Raw genomic sequence first — 23,645 nt, 5'->3', positions numbered from 1 at the left:
GTTGTGTGTTAGTTGTGCGTTTCCTTTGTGGAACCTTTTTTTTTTTTTAATTCAAATAAATTTATTAGGCCATTTACTTTTTGATCAAAGTTTTAGTGGGCCGAGGGTCAGGGGTTTTCTTAAGACTAGGGGGTGGTTGGAAGGGGTAAGGAGAAGGAAGGGGGCGTTGGGAGGGAATTGGAGTTTTTAATAATAACTGTTCCCTTGATCGGGTACTGGGGGATCCTTTTGTGTTGCTACGATCATCTGCCTCGTCCGATGATTGAGCCGGTGAGGGTTGAGGGGTAATTCGTTTCCGAGGAGGAGAGGCTGGTTTGAGGTTTGCAGTCTGTTGGTTTGTCCGCTTCTGTTGTGTTGGCTGCTGCTGTTGGTTTTTTTCTTCGGTCTGTTGTTTCTCGACTGTTGGTTGCGAATTTCTATTGTCCTTTGTTTTAGGTTGGTGCTCGTCCGTCGTCTTTAGAATGCTGGCGAATGTTGGTTGTTTGCTGTTGGTTTGCTGGATAAGTTTTCGGGCGGCGGCAATTGAGATGTACTTCTCGGTGCTAATTTTTATTGCTGCTGTTTCGGCTAGCCAGATTGCACATGCTCGATTAATGGGTGAATGGCCTTCTTGTTCACAATTCCCGCAGAATGGGTGATTCTTGCAGTCCTCGCTGTTATGGTTTTGTGAACTACACTTACTGCACGAAAGAGGGCTGGTGCAATTCTTTTTCGTGTGTCCGTACTTTAAACAGTTCCTACACAGTAGGGGCAGCGGGTAGTATAACCGAGTTCGCACTCGGAGAAATCCAAAGTGGATAAATTCCGGAATGACGGTACTACTGATCAGGCTTGCAATTTCTCTAACGAGAATCACCGATGTGCTCGGTTTTCGATTCTCGGTAGAGATTCTCTGAAACGCACCGCAGAGATTTTTAACCGAACCTCTGTAGAGAATCTGTAAATCAACACGACAGAGCTAACACACACTACAGTGAAAAAATGTTTTCACCAAGGAGAGCGACAGCGACGGCAGCTGGCTTGGCTTGTTGCGTTTACCAACACATACGAAGCTGAACCACTCGCCCGAAACATTCATCGTTTGTTGATGCTATTATTATGCACACCGTCGTGTTTGTTTTTGTCTTTGCTTTTTGGTGGCTTCAACTAGTGGGTTCTGTGTTTTCACCGGGGTGCTCTACAGTGACAAATCGTCGCACGCCGGAGCTATTAAACTTAGGTGTGTGTGGCTTTCGAAACCGGGGTGCGAATAATGTGTGGAGAGGATCGAAAAATCTCACCCGGGTGATTTGCAACTATCGCACGGGGGTGTTTTTTTCTCCGTTCTCCGTTTTTCTCGGCAGAGAATGGCATCTCTGCTACTGATAATTAGTATCAGTGTAGATGTACCAATTATTCAAGTGGGCGTTTTTTTGGTTATTCTGCGTACGTCAATCACTTTTTGGGGCGACAACTCATCCAACAACACTTTTTCTTCCATTTCTAGGGCTTCGTGGCAAGTAACAACACATTTGCGTTTGTTTAAACTGGGATGGCGTCCGATAATGATAGGAGTGCCATCAGTCAAACAAGTTAATTTTGCCAATTCTTTAACCTGCTCTTTACTCCTACACTTCAGCACATACCACTCATGTTTTTTCTCGAAGAACGCGCCGTCAATTTTTACTCCCGCTTTTTGCTCCACGGATCGCCCAATCAAAAATGGGTTTTGTGGAAGTTTATATCCATCTGCAGCTTTCAGGGTCAAGTAATATAAACGTCCGTGCAGGTTCTGTGGATCCATCCATGTTGGTATTGTCCTATCGGGGGGTTCACCCGGTGACGGACTCATCGCGCCACTCTCACTTTATACTTTTAGTTCGAAAAACAATAGCCTTTGTTTAACGAGGACCGAACACGAAAGCGACCGGTCTCGTTGGAGGCTGAGAAGGAACTCCCTTTGTGGAACCTGTGAAACATTATTTTTTAAAGATGGCCAAGTCGATGTTCCTTCACATGGATTCTCCCCTTCGGATTCATAGTCACTCAGAAGGCCAAACTGGTTCTCTGAAACGATTGGCAAAGGCTTCATCAGCATGTCTCTATATGATTTTTAGAGCGAGTTTTTAAAGAAGTCTTGATTTTTTCCCGGTGCGATATGTACTTCGGACACGCCGAGAGCAATAGAGCATGAGATTCCTCGCCTTACTGCTTGTATTTCACACGAAGCTTCCGCATGCTTCTCCCCGCACTTAGAGCAGCGTGTCTGATTGCAACGATCCAACGTACGTATGATCCAACTGCTTGCAATTCTGGCAGAACATGACCGAAGGCACATAAAGTCTCACAGGTAGACGAACCTTCCCGATCGCAACGTAATCAGGAAGTGCATTGCCGGAAAATGTAACTCTAAAAGAGTTTGACAGGGAAAACTTTGAAGATTATTGAAACGTAAACTGAACATCCAGCAGGATCGCCAAATGTGGGGTCTAGTCCAGACTATCATTGGCCCCGAGGTTCTTACGGCGCAGAATATTCCGATACGGTGTTCCGCGATAAGGGCTCTTACGGCGAAGGGGGCGAAGAGGAAAGATCTGACGTACGGGGGAATAGTCGATAGGAAACATGTAAACATCGTGTAATCGCTTACATCATTAGAATGCACCTCTGTGCATATCGTAATATAGCGCCACACACTCTATACATTGATTCCCACGCGTTTGAACGTGACGCTTTTCGTTACACATTTTTTCAACTTAACCTTATTCCATTTTAAGGAATGGTCAAATTCTGATGCCTGAGTGACCTCGCTTGATTTTGTCGTCGGCAAAGCAGTTAAGTTGACTGGATCTGTTGAAAATCGTGAACTCAGCATATCGCCCACCGCTCGTCGAAAAAAATCTTTTAGCGACACGTTGAATATCAGACAGGATAGACCATCACCTTGCCAAACCCCCCCTGCGCGATTTGAATGAACTCGAAAATTCACATATCCATTCCCAAGCAACCAAAAGTCCCATAAAAAAACGCTTACTCAGCTCCATATGAAGTACGTTCTATGCAACTCAAAATTTAAGTTCTTATTGATACTTTCAAGTTCCAAAACAAGTCTTAATGATCTTCTATTCAGCTTCAGCTTCTCTTTATCTCAACCGAACCCTTGGCATTGGTTCATAATTCAAATCGTGTTGCAGTCTTCAGGTGAAATATTTGTCTCAATTTGGGCCTTAAGAAAATTAACCATAAAAAACAATCGGCTAGTGAAGAAAAAAGTTATTGATGAGAAACCAGTATTGTTTGTTCCTCCCGGGCAAAATACCTTAGAATCCTATTCACGTTTGAGACTCAAGCAACCCCTCCCTATGGTCAGATCTTTCTGAAATTTGTCATGGGACCTTCTGGTAAGCTAATAAATAATTTTGACTTTGAGCGAGTGAGATTTGCGGTTCGTTAAATTATTCAAAAATGCAAAAATTACTGTTATGATAAAGTAGCCATAACTTCTTCAATTTTCAACCTATATTGATAAATAACCACTTGAAATCTGTGTTTTGAATTGGCATTAAAGGGCAATAGAAAATCAGATTGTTTAAATGTTATCATCGAGTCTAAAGCTTTCGCGGAAGCAAAATTTTCTCTAAAAAATGCGTTTTTTTATAATTATTTCTATCATAAAATCACTGATATCAACAATACTGTTGATCATACGCAAAAATGGTGTTCAAATGGTCGATAGCAAATTTATTCACCTAGAATATGCAAAAAAGCGGTATCAAATTACTTTTATGTAGTCCAAGATATTTCAATCTAAGTACAAGTTCTTTTTTAATTTTTCCAAAATTCCAAAACAAATAACTCAAAAACTGTTCCACTGCGATTTGTTTGAATTTCATTTTCTGATTCAGCGCCCGATTACACATTAAAAATATAGGTCGAATCATAAAGTTCATGATTTTTCTTTTATTTTGTAAACTAGAGTTATCTGCAAAAAAAAATCATGTTCAAAGTTTACGGTACCATTCTGGATTCAGAAATATTCAACTTAGCTATCATTACCAAATAACTATTCTTGAACTGAAAATTTAAACTGTAACAAATCTTAATGGGGGGAGGGTGGGAGCCAAACTCCTCCTCTTCTTGTTTTGACGGCCTTGAATGAGTTTAGTAACGAAATATGAATGTAAACTATTGTCTAGAATTTAGATTACGAATATCAGTGAAACGAATATAGAGTTTTTTCTTTCATCAAATAACACCTTATGTTATGAAATTTTCAAAGTTTCTAGTGAAACGAATTCCGTACGGGATCAGCTAGCGAACTATAAAAAAACGGCGATTATAAGAATCATGCTTAACAAAAAATCGCAAGTAAAACTAAAAATTAGATGTATTCAAAAATTATATCGAAGTACCCAATTGAAACCTCGTGTAATACCAATTTTCATAAAAATAGTTTTTTTTTTACAGATCTTACGGTGACAATCGATCACGAAATAAAATTTTATGAGTATCCGTATAAGGTAACACTGGTGTCATCGGAAAAAATTATTCGACCAGGAATTCCATATTCTTTCGAAATAAAAATACGAGATATATTAGGAAATGCTAATCGAGGTAGAAACGATTTCGAATTAATAATGCGTTCAGGAGATTCCGAAGTTAAACTACCTCAAAAGCTTGATGGATCGGGTAACTCATTGATAACTTATACACCGCGGGATTTGATCGGTAGTTGGCTGGTTGTTGAGGTAAATCAATTTTGTATTCATTTTGCTTAAACATAACCGCTCCTAATACTTCAATTCCTCTTAAGACCAAACCAACAAAAAAAAGTGTTTAAATAATAATTCCACCCATATCGAAAATAAAAATAGTTAATATTCCTTATTACCTGCAGTGCATTTTCTATGAACAAATCACTAACCACTAACAAAATGCTGCTTATTTCAAAGCTGTTGAGCGGTAGGATGAAAATAAAAAAAATGCAAATAATTGCTTTGCATAGTCAGTAAATTAGTTGGTTTTTATAATCCTGGCGAAAACATTTCATGAAATTATTGAAATCTCTAACATGCATATGCTGCCATTTTTAAATACATTTTCATGAATTCAGATTTTTATTCTTAAAAAGGTTACAATTTTTTTTCTTGATATACTTAACTTCTTCTCAGTTTAGCAAACAATGATGTTTAAAAATAGGTAAAACCAACTAACAAAGACAAATATCATTTCATTTTTGTAAGAATTTCCTAGATGTATTTACAGGTAGAACTCGATTCTTCGTTCCGCCCAATATTTTCTTAATATGATGATCACCCGCATAGTCAAATACGATATGCTGAATCTTCAGTATTATTCGGTTCTGATTACATTAATAGTAACGTTTCACATTGCGTTTTGGCTAAATGTGCCTCCGCTAGAACGGATGAAATATCATTCTTGAAAGATACGATTAATACTTCTTTGAATAAATGGATTATTATTGCAACACGCCGAAATGATAAAAAATTATTTTGGAAAGATTAGATTAATCATCTCGGGAATAAAAAGATTATTTTTGCAACGCGCATCGAATTTTCTGCTGTCACGTCAAAAAACGTGGCCAAGCGCGCAAGCTTTTCGTTTTGTGTTTCGGAATTGAGGGAGGTAGCTTTTGGACCCTCCGAAATCTACGCGGAAGCATTCGGGGACGACCAGACGACAGGTGCTGATGAAGGTAAGTGAAAACCTCTTTAATTAGAAGAAAATGTTAATTAAAATTGATTTTATTTTTGCGCACCGATAGATTCAAAGGAAATGTGGATACCGGAAAATTGTCAAAAGCACCGCAAAATGGCACATCCAGAAGATGCAACGGTTCTTGAACATCCGGAAGATTCAGGCGAGGTCGATGGAAGCACGGCTGCAGGTGGCCACGAGACCAAACCGGCAAAATATCAGCGGAGGAAGACGATAGCGAACTCTAACAATGGTGGCCGGAAAAGATACGATGTGTAACCAACAGCACCACTAGCCAGTTTCCCGGTTGATGTACCTCTCCGTCACCGAAGAATAATTAGGCGCAGCAGCACACGCTATCTTCGCGTATGGAGTTTTTTTTTTATAAAATTTTTATAAAAAGTGTAAAATAATATATGAATAAATAAACGAAAATTTGTTTCGTAATTGTAATCTTTTAATCAAAACTACACGAAATGCTGTATCGTTTTTTTCTTATAAGACGATCATTTAGTAAAGATTCCACGTATCATCCCACTCGCTTCAAAACGAGTAGAAAAAAGCAAAAAAAATGAATGGTTACTCTACTTAACGACCCGTTCCCTGTATCGTAAAGTGCGTCCAAACGATTCCATATCATGAAAAAATGAAAAGCCTTATCTTACATTAATAATCCAAAACTATAGAAGTAATCTTTTGGGTGTCTTGGGAAGAAGATAATGGGAATAGTCATTGCATAATACTGATTCATGCGGGCACCTTGCAAAAAGTTATCTCACTCAATTTTACATTTCTTAAATATTTATGGCCCGAATGGGATACAGCAATTTTACGAAAATCGGACATATGGACCTCAACAATACTTGAGAAATCAGGCAACGCTCATTATTGAAATTTATAACAGTGATTTCAATTAAATGATTTATGGCATTTCGGCGAACTATACATTGTAATAGGAAGAATATCAAATGAAAGTAATGAAAATTATAGACGGATAGATTGATTAGGAAGCACGAAAGGAGTTGAAAAAGAGCCAAAAGCGTGATTTCAGAAAACTTCTTACCGCACAAGACCATTTGTCCCGCACCGTATTTTTGTCTAGAAGAAGCAAAGTCGATAGGCTGACTTTGCATTGATCTATACAATACCAATAAAGTAGTAGCTCTGTCGTGCAAACAACGAAAACCCGAAAACAGTTTACACATCGATCGAACCAGCACTCGTAATAGAAAACTTCGCTTGAGCCGGCCGTACAATTCATTTTGTCCGAAAAATGCGGGGTATTAGTATATATTGACAGTTCTACACGAACACCACCTTAGCAGGAGGCCTCAGCCCTAACCTCGAACCATGGGAGAATAGAGTTGATTTTTGAAAAGGGCGCACGATAAACGCGATTTTTCGGTACTAATATCGACAAATTCGCCCTGTGGAAAAGCGATACACAGATGTTCGTGTTTTGATTTTTTGGGTGTTCAGGGGTGCCAAGTGCATTTATATTTGGAAAATGATTATAATTTTTTAATTGCATTGTTATTGAAAAACCTTTTCATAAGTACTGAGAATTTGCAACTTTCCCGTAGATTTCTATTCGAATGTGATATTAAACGCATCATTTATCTGAACAAAATAACAACTTACTGTATCTCACACTTAAATGATGTAGCGAATTATGTGGATAAGTTTTAAATAATCAGAGCATGTAGGCGATTATTTTCAAAATCAACATAGACGGGGCTTTCATTTATTTACTTGTTTGTAACAGTGAATAATTTTGCAATCGTTTAAAAGTTATAAACATCTCTTTTTTAATCTATCAAGCAGTACATGAAAATGTATTTCAGTTGTTTTGAATTCACCTTGAAATTCATTAAAGGGTGATACGGTCAAAATTTGGTCAATATCAACTTGAATTATTTCTTTCATTTTTGCATTTAAAAACCTGAACTCATTTTTAAGGTGTATGTGAGTAGAATGTTGCTCCTATTTTGATTTTGGAATTGACTCTTCAGTTGTCAAAATGCCGTCCAAGGAAGAAGAGCAGCGTATCAAAATTTTGCTCGCGCATCGCGAAAATCCGAGCTATTCGCACGCAAAGCTGGCAAAATCGCTAAAAGTTTCCAAATCAACCGTTACAAATGTAATTAAAGTGTTTGGGGAACGTTTGTCGACGGCTAGGAAGTCTGGATCGGGGGGAATTCGAAAGCCGGAAGCCGCTGAGACGACAAAGAGAGTTGCCGGTAGTTTCAAGCGAAATCCTAACCTCTCTCACCGAGATGCCGCAAATAAGCTGGGTGTATCGTCTACAACCGTGCATCGAGCCGAAATACGAGCCGGACTATCGACTTACAAGAAGGTAGTGACTCCAAATCGCGATGATAAACAAAATACGACGGCAAAAGCGCGATTCCGGAGGCTGTACACGACGATGCAGACGAAATTTGACTGCGTGGTAATGGACGACGAAACCTACGTCAAAGCCGACTACAAGCAGCTCCCGAGACAGGAGTTTTATACGGCAAAAGGAAGGGGAAAGGTAGCAGATATTTTCAAGCACATGAAACTGTCAAAGTTCGCGAAGAAATATCTGGTTTGGCAAGCCATCTATACCTGTGGCTTGAAAAGCAGCATTTTCATAGCTTCCGGGACTGTCAACCAAGAAATTTACGTGAAAGAGTGTTTGAATAAACGTCTGCTGCCTTTCCTGAAGAAACACGGTTGTTCCGTACTGCTTTGGCCGGATTTGGCATCTTGCCATTACGGTAAAAAGGCCATGGAGTGGTACGCCGCCAACAACGTGCAGGTGGCTCCCAAGGACAAAAACCCTCCCAACACGCCAGAGCTCCGCCCAATTGTGAAATACTGGGCTATTGTCAAGCGGAACCTAAAGAAGACCAAGAAACTGCTAAGGACGAGCAGCAGTTCAAGGCAAACTGGCTTCCTGCGACGAAGATGGTGGACAAGGTGGCTGTACAAATTCTGATGGCAGGGGTTAAGCGTAAGACCCGGCAATTCGGATTTGGAAAAGCGGAAGCGTAACTAAATATTTTTCCTGGATTTTATTTAATTAAACTTGGAAAAGAAATTTAATTTGATTTTTTAAATAAACGATTTCTCCGATTTACACGCGTTTTCCCTTGACCAAATTTTTACCGTATCACCCTTTAGCAAAAGATGGCTTATCTTCATCCATTTAGGGACGCTCCGTAATGAATTCAAACGTTCATCTGTTGATAGTTAAAAAAATTTATCAATTCAAAAATATTATAATTAGTTTAAATAAAACAAGCAAATACTGATTTTAATTACGCACCTAAATAGCATCACTGGTGAGACCGCCAGCAAATAAAAATTTGAGATTATGGCTGAGGCCAACTTTTCACCAATATTATCGTCCGTATAAACCCTTATAGATCAATGCAAAGTCAGCCTATCGACTTTGCTTCTTCTAGACAATAATACGGTGCGGGACAAATGGTCTTGTGCGGTAAGAAGTTTTCTGAAATCACGCTCTTGGCTCATTTTCAACACCTTTCATGCTTCCTAATCTAATCTATCCATCTATAATTTTCATTACTTGACCCATTCCAGCGTGACGTCACAACGTTTGCGAAGCATTTATTTTTTGGCATATTTTTTGTAGATTTTACAGTTCATATCGCACATTGGAAAAAATTATATCGCCTAAGTTCAAAATTTAATTCGTTTCAAATTTGAAATCAAAAGTATTTTTATTGAACAAATAGTTTTCAAAATCTGAGCAAAAAAATCGTTACGTCACAACGCGCCTTTTTTTCGCTTTTCAGTTTTTTTACAAAACCGTATTTTTCTGCTCTTCTATTCGATCAAATTTTATGAAAATTTTTGAAAAGCATCGTTTCATTACAACCAAAAAATCGCAGTTTTCGGTTTTTTCAAATGTTGAGTGAAATATATTTTAGAGTGATTCAGTTTCGTGACGTCACAACGCGCCATTTTTAAAGAAAGGTTTTGCAAAACGTTGTGACGTCACGAAATTTTATGGTCAGCTACGTGAAATAAATCAAAGAATAATCTCGAAATTTACGCTTTATTTACTAAAAATGCTCAAGAACTCAACCAATAATGTGATTTGGTGATGAAATCGATCAATTTGTACCCAAAAAATTAAGAGAATTGAATCTAAATGGCTCATATGAACAGATAAGGTTTGAAACACTGCGCACATCAAATTTATTAAAAATTTATTTGTGCGATGATGTGAATATTAATTTAAAAAAAAACTTATGCTAGGATATATTTATTTGTAAAAGCGTTGAAATATGTTTCTAAATCTTTTCAAAATTTAATTGCAAAGGAAAGGAAAAATAAATGATAATTTCAAAATCCTGCGATCTATTAAAAGTTTGGTAATGGACACTAGAGGGCCTGAATCAGCCGACTTATGAAAAGCTGAAATAGATCCCAGGCCTAGCACAAAGTCCAGTGCTAAATTTGGGGGATCGGATCACGAAAATGGATGGCGCAATAAGCCTAAAACTTATATGGAATTATGAGAAATTTTTCTTGGAAAAAACATGAATATCCAGTTTTGCACCAATTTCTGAAGTCCCTATCGGATGATTTGTTTTCGTTATAGTCATTCACATAGCTTTCGTAAAAAAAATATATTGAGTATCAAAAATAAACTTCTTATGGGTCAATTACAAAAAATACATGAATGATCGTCAATCGACGCTTTTACTCCTGTTTTTGAAGCTTAATAACTGTTTTATGATAACAATATTGTCATAATTTAAGCTTTAAAACACTGAATTTAAAAGAAAAATCGGTTAAAAAGGACCAATACTATTGGTGAAAAACTGTTTAAAAAGTTTTTTTGTTCATTCCGAACAAATTCCGCTCAATTCTTTACAAACTTAAGGTTTGTTGCGCGACCCCTTCTCGTAGTATAATCTGGCACTAATTTTAAGATAATAAATAAGACCCTGTGCTAGTACCTTCATATTTTAATTTTGTTATACAGTCAAAAGTCTCTTCATGGAATTTAATGTGAATACGGGGTTCGATTTGGATTTTCTAACAACATTCTTTCAGGTGGAAGTGTGGAAGCTTCAAAAAAGGACACGTTTTTAAAATATCTAATTTGATGAGAACTTTATTCTCCTTTAAAGTCTTATGAATTTGTTCGATAGAAAATGTTAATCTTTAAAATTTCCTTTGTTTTTAAAGTTTTTTTTTAAATAACCGCGTTTGTACGAAAAAAAAAATGATTCTTAATTTCGTTATAAACTTGATATTTGAATTCATTTATTGAAGCGCATTGTTATGTAAAACTTGTTTTGAATAAATACTATAATAGTGGTGAAGTAAGAAGTCATGAACGTTTCCGAAAAAAAGAAATCAAGTTTAGTGATGTCTTAACGCATTTTTTATCCAGGTGCAAATCACAACTTTCTGATCCGATTTTCATCCTGAAAAATGCATTGAATTCTTCTCAAAAATTTATGAGATCTCCAATTTTCGACAGTATGTGACGTTTAAAGGAATCATGAACTGAAAAATGGTAGAATTTTCGTGACGTCACAACGCTTAAAAGTATATACCTCCATTACCGATTCTTGAGCGTGAAGTTGCTGTGATTAATTTTAACCTTATATTATGCTTAAAATATGGCTTTTTAACAATAATTTTGCAATTTTTTTTATATAGCTGGTTTTTTGACAAAATTATGTTTCAAATAAAGAATAATTGTTAAAATCAGTTTACTTTCGTACTAAAATTTTAAAATTTCAACGTCATCATACTCAATTCCGAAAAAAGGTATCTGAAAATCTTTTGATGGAAAATGAAGCTCAAGAAATAAACTTTTAAATGCTGGGTATATTATTTTTGAATAATGAAAAATAAAAATCAGTTCTCCTGTTGAGGGGCGTTTGGGTCACTTTCATTTGATATTCTTCCTGTTAGAATGTATGGTTCACCGAAATACCATTAATCATTCAATTAGAATCATAAACCAGCGGTGATAATCTGTAAACACATAATAGTGATTTCTCAAACATAAAACTATAATGTGTTATTTTTTTAAAAAGTTTTAAATATCGAATGGGTCCATGATAACGCCCGATACAATATATCAGACTTGAACTGAAAAAAAAGATTTCTCTATAACTGTGGCATTTGTATGCATATTTCGACGACGAACACGAGCAACAAGCAATGATTGAATATTGAGCATTAATTTTTTGAACAAAGAGTGTCGGTTTTGACCTTATAAAATGTTACACAAGTCGTTTTTCTGATCATGAGGTTTGACAGCTCTACACGCTTGTGGTGACATCTTTTTGTAAAATAGCTTCATCCATCGATCCATTGCGTGGAAATATTATTAATAAAATCTTGAACTTCACGAATAAGAACGCTTAAAATTATTATTTTGTTGAAGAACTTTTTTTCCTCACTTACTATTATATTCACGTCAAAACGAGGTCTAAATTATTGCTTTCTAATTAATTTTCAAAGTAAGAAGAATCACAAAAAAAATTGAACGGATACCTAATCGAGTCAAAATACACGGATAATCAAATCAAGGATAATCGAGGTATCGGATAATCGGGTCAACGTAGAATCGAGCCCGCCCTGTATATGTAATAATTTCGTCTTTTATACAAATTTACATACATAATCAAAACATGTTGCATTAATTCAGTAATCAATTAAATCATCTCATATTTTACACTGATCGAAGAAGCATATGGAAATAAAAAGTCAATTTTTGCAGTGGTCTTGTTCCCATTGTTCCCCGTTATTCCCTACTAAATTCCATCCCAGTTATTTTTTTTTTTGGTTTTGAATTGATGATAATCTGGATTGATTTTTCATTGAATACAGGTTAACTATGAAGGAAAATCGTATATCGTGACCACAATCAATATTGCCAGTTCGTCAAGTCAAGAGTTTATTCATGTTAATTTGAAGCCTAAGACCAGGTAAGCATTTTCAACACTAGTGCATACTCCTCTTTAATCCTGATTAATTTTCTTTAGCATCGTAGTCCATAAAAAGGTAGAATTCCAAGTGACCTGCACTGTACCTATGACGATGTTTTCTTATGTGATAATTTCTAAAGGTCTCGTTGTCGATGCCAATGCGTTTCAAAATGTAAATGTCAAAAGTAAAAAATTCTATGTTCAACTGAAGCCTCAAATGGTTCCTAAGGCTAAAATTATAGTATCGTACATTCACAACGATTCTATAATTTTTGATGACGCAGAACTGATATTTGACAACTTCGATAACAAAGTAAGTATAAAAATGTTAGTTTTTAAAAAATTCTATTTCATAAAATTGTCGTGTCACGGTGTTAGTCCTCTCCGATCTGCCTCAACCGATTCTCACGAAGTTATTCTTGAGACATTCTTTTATTTTATGTTAGCAAAATTTGAAAATGATTATAATTTTAATGGCATGTGCGGCGGAATGAAAACTAGAGAGAATTTATTTTATAGAAATTTGAAAGAAATGTGGATAGACAGGCTTTAGTGCGCCAATAGGAGAAAGCTTGAGAGGTGTTGAAATTTTAGGCTAGAGGGCATGGTGATGAAAAGCTCCCATGAATTGCTCTCGCCTTTGCTCTGCACTAGCTAACTATACATGAGAAACTCAGAAAGAGAATTCCCATGTATAGCGAGAGCCCAGTGGTTTGAGAGCGTGTTTATTATTTATTTCGTCTTTGGTTTAATTACCGTACAGACTGATGACTTAAAAACTAGGAAATTCTTCTTAAGCCTATTGTTGTTGGTGGGGAAAAACGAAAAAACTGATTCCGATAGCGAAACGCTCCAAACTACAATTTATTGAATTCATGATTAGTTCAGATATAGTTTTAAGGAATAACAAACTTACATTAATAGTTTTCTCTTAAATTATTTCCAACAACTATTCTCGGTTAGCTATTCCTGCCGATGTTGTGAGGCTGATAAACAGAGTTTATAATAAGTATTTATGGGTTTAGGAAATGTAACCTCACATTCTACCTTGCGCAATAAGTATAGATTTCTTCGTAATCGCACTATATGGCTAGGCCCACGTAAACTCTCAGGCGCAACTACTAATAGTAAAGGGAAAATTAAATAAGATGTTTTATACATGAAAAAATTAAGTAGTTACAAAAGTTCTCTTCTTGATAGACCACGTTCTATGTCACAGCGAAATGTTATACTAAGTAACTATGGAAACGACGGATGTCGGTCGTTGTTGCGTCTGTTTGTTTACCTCTGCGTCTCTCTTCATTAGTTTCAAGAACCGTCGCTGTACTGAGAAGGCGCCTGTATGTACTCTCAGGCAGGGTGCCCAGTTCCCAACATCCTCCCCCCCGTAACGCTGGCCACCGGGTCACTGAGGCCCAGGGTTTCCCTTTGCTTTATATCCAAGACTGCCAATTTTGCGACCGACTGCCGTGTGAGCCCCTTATTTGTAAGAACGATTGCTTTACGAATACGTCCATCTGACCCGAGAATAACCTCATGTACCCGACCTCGCGTCCAACCGTTCCGTAGCGCTTCGTTCACTATAACAACCAAATCACCGACAGCAACGGGTTTCACGTCGTCAAACCACTTTGTACGACGCGTTATTGAAGGCAGGTATTCGCGCACCCACCGATTCCAAAAAACATCGAGCTGACCTTGAATTTGGTTCCAGGATTTTCCAATCGTTTTAGCATCATTCGATGCGTTGTCTTGCCTTTGTTTAACGCCATCAGAGCTACCAAGCAAGAAATGGTTAGGGGTGATGGCTTCCTGTTCTGCCGAATCCAAGAGTAGATAGGTGAGTGGACGGGAGTTTACTATTCCTTCGGCATCAACGAGAAGTGTATACAAAGCTTCATCATCGAGCTTACGTCCTGCGCAGACGCTTGCTTCCAATGCAGTTTTCACTGAGCGCACCATGCGCTCCCAACTTCTGCCCATATGTGGTGTTCCGGGAGGGATGAACACCCATTTCGTACGCGCATCCGTAAAGGTAGAAGCCATATTCGAATGCAGCTGCTGGATCTGCTTCTGCAGGATGTTGTCCGCTCCTCGGAAGTTGGTACCATTGTCCGAGTGGATTTCTATTGGGGCCCCACGCCTACCGATGAAACGTCGAATACTGAGTATACACGATTCAGTGCTTAGACTATGCACTACTTCAACGTGTACAGCGCGAATCGTTAGACAGGTGAAAATCGACACCCATCTTTTCACTGAACTTCTTCCGACTTTAACTAATAATGGACCGAAAAGATCCAGTCCCACGTAGCTGAATGGGCGAGTAAACTTCGCCAGCCGAGCTTCAGGTAAGGGAGCCATTCGAGGTGTTTGAGGTTGTGGACGATACACTTTGCAATGTTGACACCTTCGAGCTATTCTTTTAACAGTCGGTCTTAGTTGGGCTATGATGAAGCGCTGGCGCAATTCGTTGACTACTGTCTCTGTGTTGCAGTGTTGATACTTTCGATGATAGTAGTTTACGATCAGTTCGGTCACGTAGTGACCTTTTGGCAAAATGACGGGAAACTTCAGATTTATTGCCAAGTTCTTCGCTGTTCCGACTCTGCTATCTGCCCGTATCACGTCGTTCTCGTCCAAGTATGGAGATTGTTTATAGAGTAAGCTTTTCTTAGGTATGGCGATCTTGGTCTGTACCGATATTTTCTGGTTGCGTTTTAAAATTTGGAACTCTTCTAAGAACGATTGTCGTTGGCATAAGCGAAAAATAGCATTCTCTGCTGCTCTGAGCTCCTCTTGGCTAAGGAATCCGCTGTATCTTTTTTCGAATAACCGCACATAATAATTACAAAACCGATAGACGTATGCCATTGTCCGTACTAGGCGTTCCCATTTAGAAAAGTTAGTAAAGGTGACTATGGACTCCATAGCAAAAACTGCAGAATGCACACAAGAAACTCTAAGTTCCTCAGTAGTAGTTTTCAGGGTCTTCGGTTGAGGCCAGCTCTCTTCTGGACCCCGTAGAAAGGTCGGTCCTTTAAACCAGCTATCATTCGACTGTAGTGGAGGTCCTTGTCCCCACTTGGTAGCGTGGTCAGCAACGTTGAATCGGGATGGTACCCATCGCCACTCTGATACGTTTGTCGGGGACAAAATTTCTCCTACACGGCAAGCCACAAATTGTGAGAATCTACGATGATCTGATCGAATCCACGCCAGAACCGTACTGGAATCCGACCAAAACACAACACGTTGTGCTACGACTGGATGACCATCTGTTATAAACTTCCTTAATCGCGCTCCTGTTACAGCAGCTTGCAGCTCTAATCGCGGGATGGATATGTGTTTCAACGGAGCGACCTTAGTTTTGACCGCTACAAGAGTACATTCGAACACGCCGGGACTGATTGGAATACGGAAATAACCGGCTGCCGCGTAGGCATCCTCGCTGGCATCCACGAAGATGTGTAGCTCCAAATGTTTATAGTGGGTTCTGGTCACTCTGTCGAAATAACAACGTGGAATCTGAAGCTTGGATACGTGTTCGAATTGTGCGGTCCACCGTTGCCACTTCTCGAAAGCCTCACCGACAATCACCTCGTCCCATTCGATGCCTGAGCGCCAAATGTCCTGAAGCAGCACTTTCCCATGTAGAATAAAGGCCGCCAACAAACCGAGTGGATCGAAAAAACTCATTAGGCAACGCAAAACTTGACGTTTTGTTGGTCGATTTTTTAGCGTAATGATGTCGTGGAGTTCTTGTGGAAGTGCGGTAGAATATCCCAAGACATCTTCGGCAGGTAACCAATGCATTCCTAGAACGCGCTCGTAGCTCCGCGACTCAAGATCTAGAGTTTTGGGTTTTTGAGACGTATCCTCGCCCAGATCCACTAGTACATTTGGGTCATTAGACCTCCAACCTCGAATATGAAAGCCTCCTGCTGCGTGAATCATCCGGATTTCCGAAGATACTCTAGCTGCCTCTTCGGTTGTTTCAAAACTGTCTGCGTAGTCATCCACATAATGTCCTTCCGTGATACCTTCAACAGCTCTGGGATAGGTATCGACAAATTCTCTAGCATTTTTATTCTTGACGAACTGGGCTGCGGCCGGTGAGCATGTCGCGCCAAACGTAGCTACGTTCATTACGTAAATCTCGGGAGGTCCTTGAGGATCAGATCTCCATAGAAAGCGTTGAGCTTGTTGATCATCGTAATCGATCAAAATTTGATGAAACATCTCAGTAATGTCTGCCGTAACGGCAACAGAATATTGGCGGAAGCAAAAGGATCCAAGGAAGTGGAATCAGTTCATCAGGTCCCTTGAGTAACATGGTATTCAATGATATTCCGTCAACCGTAGCCGATGCGTCCCAGATCATTCTCACTTTCTCCGGTTTTTTGGGGTTTACAACCACGCCTAGTGGTAAGTACCATGTACGTCTAGGATCTGAATATCTCAGCTCTGCTTCTGTCGCCAAATGCGCATAGCCCTTTGCTTGGTAATCCGCTAACTGTTGCTTTAAGTTTTCTTTCAGGTGGGGATTTTTAGCCATTTTACGCTGTAACGTTTTGTGGCTATTAAAAAAAAAGTGAAAATCTTGAACAACAAAATCCGAAATAAAATACTGGCTTACGCGCCAAATTCCAGAAGGAATTTGCCAGCACTTCGTTACTTTTGCCCGGCGGCTAGCGGGAAGTCGTGGTCCGTAGCTTGTTATTAGGAAAATGGTTCAAGAAAGATTAACACTGTTTAGTTTACAAACTTTGTATTGATTACAATAGCTAGCAAGATAAATTGGCCAAAAAGAAAACAAATCTTCTCAACGTGAGAGCTCTCACGGATCAGCAGGGCAGCTTCCCTCGGCTGAATCCGCATTCTTCCAGACGACAAGCACAGGTCATAATAAAAAAAGGCCGATGGTGATTCTGGCGAAAACCAACGGTATTTAGCAATCTTCAATTGTAGGTTCTGATTTGGCAAACACTTACTCGGCCTTTCTGCTAGTGCTAACTCAGGCGAGTGAGAGCGATCATCCTCCGAAACTCTTTCAAGACTGTTTGATGGCAGTGAAAACAGCCGATTCCGCACGAAGCGGTTTCATGCGGAGAAACCAGCGGGCTCCGATCGCTCTCACGGTCCATCCCGTGTTCCGTGTGTCCGTAGAAGGTCAACCACCGAAAGCGTCCAAGGCACCTCCTCGAAACCACACAGCACAGTCACAAAAAAACGCCACTGCAGCACTTGCTGCCAACCGCACGGGATAACGCCCAAAAACAGAGTGAGTCGATCGCAGTAAGCGGTGCACCTTTTATTGATTCGCATCTGCTGGCGTTCGGCAAATTTACTTCTGCCGTCGGTCCGTGTTATCGGTGGTTTTGCTTTGTCGCTCGTTCCTCGCAAATCGTGCGATCGGGGTATTGTTTTACTTTTTCTACCTAGCAGTTGCGAGTGCCCAATCCCACTTGAACCATAGGTTGAATGCTACAACGCTCTAAGCATTCCAGGCGTTTTACCGCCATTGGGTAGCTATCGGGTAGTTCGAATTCATCGAAGCGCCAAAGCAGTCGAGTGGAAAACCTTTTTCCCAACCCTGCAGGTGTTTTTTTTTTCAAAATAGAACGGGCTCTTTGATCTGCTTCAGATTCTAAGATGACTGCAGTTGTAAGTCCTGCATCCTCCTGCGAGATGAAATTGCGTACCATTAAATGAAGAGATTCATCCTTTGAACAATCACAGGCGTGGAAGTTAATAGACGAGTTCGTTGGTTCACCTATGGCACCACCGTAGATGCACCAGCCCAAGCGAGTTTTCGCCGCCATGGGTTCATCTGATTGTCCCTCTTTGATTCTCAATGGCACGGTCAGATGAAGGCTATTCACGCCGATCAAGATCCGAGGGACCGCGTTGACGTAACTAGCCACTGGAAGGCCTTCGAGATGTCTGTATTTTCCTGCTGGGTATTTATAATCCAACGTTTGGGTCGGCAATGTTAGTTCTTTAACTGTACGTGCTTCTTTTAGGCTGGATTTTTGCTGGTTTATTCCGGAAACCACGAGCTCGACTATTTCGGAATCCTTTTCCATGCGCGACATGTTGCCGGTCCACTGAAGACAAAGTGCCTGTGCAATTCCTTTTATTCCCAACTCGTGAACTAGTGCTTCCTCTATCAGTGTGAGTGACGATCCTTCATCGATAAATGCGAAGGTTTCAATGGCTTGTCCGTTACCGTAGACTGTGATAGGAATCATTCGAAATAGACTCCCACGTTCCGGGCACCTATGAGAGTGTATTTCGCCAGAGGCACCTGGGTAGGAGGTTATCGAGGATAGGCTTTGGACTCCTGATTGCGGTTGTTCTGAAGCGTTTTGATGTTCTGTTGACGAAGGATGCGGTGCATTCGAAGGGGAACGGGTGGAGTGAAGAAGTGGATGATGACGAGAGGTGCAGCCGGAAATCCCACATCGATTGTTGCTTCGACAAGATCTTTTCCCATGCGCGAAAAGACAAATACGGCAGATTTGGGAAGATAGAATAAATTTCCAGCGACTGTCGATATTAAACGATTTGAAGTCTGCGCAATCCCTTAAATGATGTTGACCATTACATTTTGGACATCCCTTTTCCATGGTATCATATCTTTCTTGCGGCAGCTCCACGTGTGCGTGAACTGCGCCCCTCTTTATTTTATTTTTATCCTCCTTCACTGAAGATCCACTGTACGGACATACTTGACTCACTGTACGCGCCACGTCGTTCATAAATGCACCAAATGTTTTAAGATTTATTTCGTTCAAATTTTTACAGTGTTTTGCCCAGTCATATTTCACGAACGCGGGTAATCGATTCACAAGCTCGAATAAAAGAGTCGGATTTGATAGATGTTCATATAGATGTGCGGCCTCCAGGTGGCCGCACAAACTTTTAACGGAAACACCATAGTCGACTAGTGTTTCAAGCCGTTCAGATTTTGGAGTTGGAATCCCTCGAATTTTTTCCAGAAGTTCTTCTAACAGTAATTCGGGCCGTCCATAAACGAAGCGAAGTGTTTCGATAATTTGTGGAACACATTCTGGCTGAAGCAAGTCGCTTCGAACAGCTTCTAATGCGGGGCCCTTAAGGCAACGCTGCAGACGTACTAAGTTTTCGGCTGGACTAAAGCCACAATTAAGAGTGGTATTAGTAAAGGTACTAATGAAGACTGGCCACTCAGCCGGCGAACCAGTAAATGTAGGCAAATCGCGGCTCATTACCTGTCTAGCAGCAAGTTGAGAAGGCGTAGGTATGGGCGAAATTTATTTGTTCATTTGGGCCCAACCCAAGTTGCTGAATGAGGTGATCTAGGGGCTCACTTTGTTGGCAAGGCAGTGTGTTTTGTTCATGTGGGAAAGTAATTGGAACAGTCTTACCTGGGACTTGTTGATTCATCTCAGAAGGGGGGAGGTACTGATTACCGTTGATGAGAGGATGTGAATTGGGGTTCGTCCTGGCCACGGCTGGCTGCATTGGGCTGATACCTATTCCCGAAGCACTCAAAGGGAGCCTGGACACCGGCGGATGCTCCACAGGATGCCTCGGCACTGTTCCAGTGTAACGTCGGGGAGTTATCAGTTGAACCTCGGATCCATCGTGTTGAACTGCGCTGCTCTGTTGCTGCTGCTTGTTCTTTTCCGGTTCCATAATTCCTTGCGGTATGTTGACTGCACCATCTCGTCGGGATGAGTTTTCCACCCAGGTTTCCACCCTCTTCCGGCGAGATCGATTACTGATGAGGCTACGCACTTCTTCTCCTTTGCCAGAGATGTCGAGTTCTTGCAAGAGCTTGAACCTGCCCTCGATATAATCCTTTTCAGCTTGTATTTCTTCTAGCTGTGATTTCAGTTTTTCTTCATTGGCTTTTTCTTGAGCTTCGCGAGCACGTCGATCCAGTGCGCGCTGTTGTTCTAGCAGCTGCAGCTGAACTGTCTTCCGTCGTTTAAGTATGCTGGACGTTGTTAGAACAGAACTTTCACTGATTGCCGGTATACAATTTCGGCAACTCCACGGACGATCAGCAAACGATCCGGTTACGCCTGCACACGACTGGTGCCACCAGTTATTACAAGTGTCACATTGCACCAAGTTGCTGAAGGAGTCGGGCTTTTCGCAGGCCACACAATTACTTCCCTCGGCCGGTCTAGCAGGAGTTTCGTCCTGACCCTTTTGAGTTGATCCAGGCATATTAATTTTGGAGAATGTTGTTGGTGGGGAAAAACGAAAAAACTGATTCCGATAGCGAAACGCTCCAAACTACAATTTATTGAATTCATGATTAGTTCAGATATAGTTTTAAGGAATAACAAACTTACATTAATAGTTTTCTCTTAAATTATTTCCAACAACTATTCTCGGTTAGCTATTCCTGCCGATGTTGTGAGGCTGATAAACAGAGTTTATAATAAGTATTTATGGGTTTAGGAAATGTAACCTCACATTCTACCTTGCGCAATAAGTATAGATTTCTTCGTAATCGCACTATATGGCTAGGCCCACGTAAACTCTCAGGCGCAACTACTAATAGTAAAGGGAAAATTAAATAAGATGTTTTATACATGAAAAAATTAAGTAGTTACAAAAGTTCTCTTCTTTGATAGACCACGTTCTATGTCACAGCGAAATGTTATACCAAGTAACTATGGAAACGACGGATGTCGGTCGTTGTTGCGTCTGTTTGTTTACCTCTGCGTCTCTCTTCATTATTTTCAAGAACCGTCGCTGTACTGAGAAGGCGCCTGTATGTACTCTCAGGCAGGGTGCCCAGTTCCCAACACCTATTTTAAAACGACGTTTGCACATATTAAAATTAAACAAATGATACACTAAATTAAAAAGTTCACAACACTTGTCAATAGGGTGATTTTGGCCATAGGCAGTACGGTGGTGAGGAATTGAAAGAAACTGACGTTGTCGAAGTATTCTCGTTGGTACATAAATGTTAACACGTTGTAGAATGTAAGCGCAGTCAATACGGTTGGTCAATGTGTCGAATATAAAACCTTGCTGCAGTTCGACGCGTCGCTTTTCGAGTGAGGTTAGGCATATCAGAGCACACCTTTCCTCGTACGGTGGAAGTTGGATCGAGTCATTCCAGGGAAGACGCCGTAGAGCGTATCTTAGGAAACATCGCTGAACTCGTTCAAGACGATGGCGTTGTGTGCTTTGAGCCGGAGCCCACACTTGGACGGCGTACTCCAGTATGCTACGTACTGAAGCACAGTATATGGCTTTCAATGCATAAACGTCATCAAAATCTTTGGTGTTCCGACGTAGGAATCCGAGAGCAGCAAATCCTTTTGCAGAAGTAAGCGCGACATGTTCTGAAAATGTGAGCCTGTTATTGATCTTTACTCCTAGGTCGAGAATAGACTGCACATTCTCCAGCCTAATCCCGGTTAGTTGATAGGCAAAATGAATCGTTCTTCTTGCACGAGAAAAGTTTATAATCTTACACTTTTTTACGTTTGCTAACATTCCGTTTAAGCGGCACCACTCATCTAGTCTAGCGATGTCAGCTTGCAGGGCCAGACAGTCAACAGTGTTATGGATCTTTCGGAAAATCTTCAGATCATCGGCGTAAAGGAGTGTTTCGGACTGAAGTGTTGAGCACAGGTCATTCACAAAGATTATAAACAGCAAGGGTCCGAGATGGCTCCCTTGAGGAACTCCAGACGGTGTGGCAAACATTCGTGAGCGCGTGTTTCGTATTCTGGTGAAAGCCTGACGGTCGGTTCGATATGAGGCAATCCACTCGAGTGCCCAAGCCGGGAAACCTAGTCGATTCAGCTTTGCAACCAATATTTTGTGCGGCACACGGTCGAAAGCTTTGGCAAAGTCAATATAAACTGAATCCACCTGACAACCTTTCTCCATACTTTTATTCAGTGAACTTACGTAGCACATCAAATTAGTAACTGTTGACCTTTTCTTGACGAATCCATGTTGATATTCCGAGATCAAAGGTTTAACAGCGGCATACACTCCCTCGTGCATCAGTATTTCGAAGATCTTGGATATTGCATTTAAAATCGATATTGGCCGGTAGTTTTCCACGCTGTCAGCATTTCCAGACTTGTGTATCGGAGAAATAGCCGCAACTTTCCATGCATTGGGAAACGATCTTTCAGTTATCGATTGGTTAAGGATACTGCAGATCGGAGCGGATAAAGATGCAGCGCAATGTTTCAGTAGAGCGGGAGGTATTTTATCTGGACCAGGACCCTTGGAAGCATCAACTGTGGACAACTTTTCATAAATATCCTGTTCGGTGAAACACGGTGAAGGCAAATTTACATTGTAAGATTGCAACGATGCGAGATAGTTGCAGTCTGTATCAATACCAGCAGAACAATACACGTGTTGAAAAAAATCCGCGAACAAATTTACCGATTCAGCTTGAGTGCAAGCAGTGACACCATTGAAGCTAACATCTACGGGTACGTGGGCGTTTCGTTTTCTGGCTTTAAAATACTCCCAAAATGCAGATGGATCTTGTTTGAAATTTTCTTCGAGTTGAGAGATATATTGTCGGTAGAGAATGTCGTTTAGATGTTTGAGTTCATTTTCCAAGTACATCCAAGTCACATCTTAGAGCTTCTGTGCGATTCCTGTTGAAACTTTTGCGAACTTTACGTAGCTGGTTTCGTAGTCGTCGTAAATCGGGGTTCCACCATGCGTTCTTTGTTGTTTTGCAACGATGTGTACGTTTTAATGGTACATTTTGTCTTAAAACGGATTATAGTTTCACATAAAAAGAATCAAGAGAGGATTCCACGTTTTCAGCAGCCTGCAAAGATTCCCAATCTGAATTATAATCGCATCTACGAAAATCAAAGTCAAGCTCTCCAACGGGTTCTTCGTTGGGACTATCTTCTTGGTTGATATCGAGGCATAGAATGTATGCCTTATGATGACGGTCCGTAGGCAGAATTGGGACAG

The 23,645-nt window shown here is 40.3% G+C and overlaps 1 protein-coding gene across 1 annotated transcript in view; it reads left to right on the top strand.

Annotated features, from left to right (window-relative positions):
- The window catches only part of LOC129740939 (thioester-containing protein 1 allele S3-like), an 89,899-nt gene that overhangs the window by 23,260 nt on the left and 42,994 nt on the right, over positions 1-23,645 (top strand). Inside the window, exons 5-7 of the mRNA XM_055732591.1 lie at positions 4,447-4,727; positions 12,571-12,668; positions 12,726-12,981. Of these exons, the coding sequence (XP_055588566.1) occupies positions 4,447-4,727; positions 12,571-12,668; positions 12,726-12,981 (635 nt within the window). The remainder of the gene's footprint in view (positions 1-4,446; positions 4,728-12,570; positions 12,669-12,725; positions 12,982-23,645) is intronic.

The sequence above is a fragment of the Uranotaenia lowii genome, chromosome 2 (assembly GCF_029784155.1).
Source record: "Uranotaenia lowii strain MFRU-FL chromosome 2, ASM2978415v1, whole genome shotgun sequence".
NCBI lineage: Eukaryota > Metazoa > Arthropoda > Insecta > Diptera > Culicidae > Uranotaenia > Uranotaenia lowii.
This window is presented reverse-complemented; position numbering and strand designations above follow the sequence as displayed.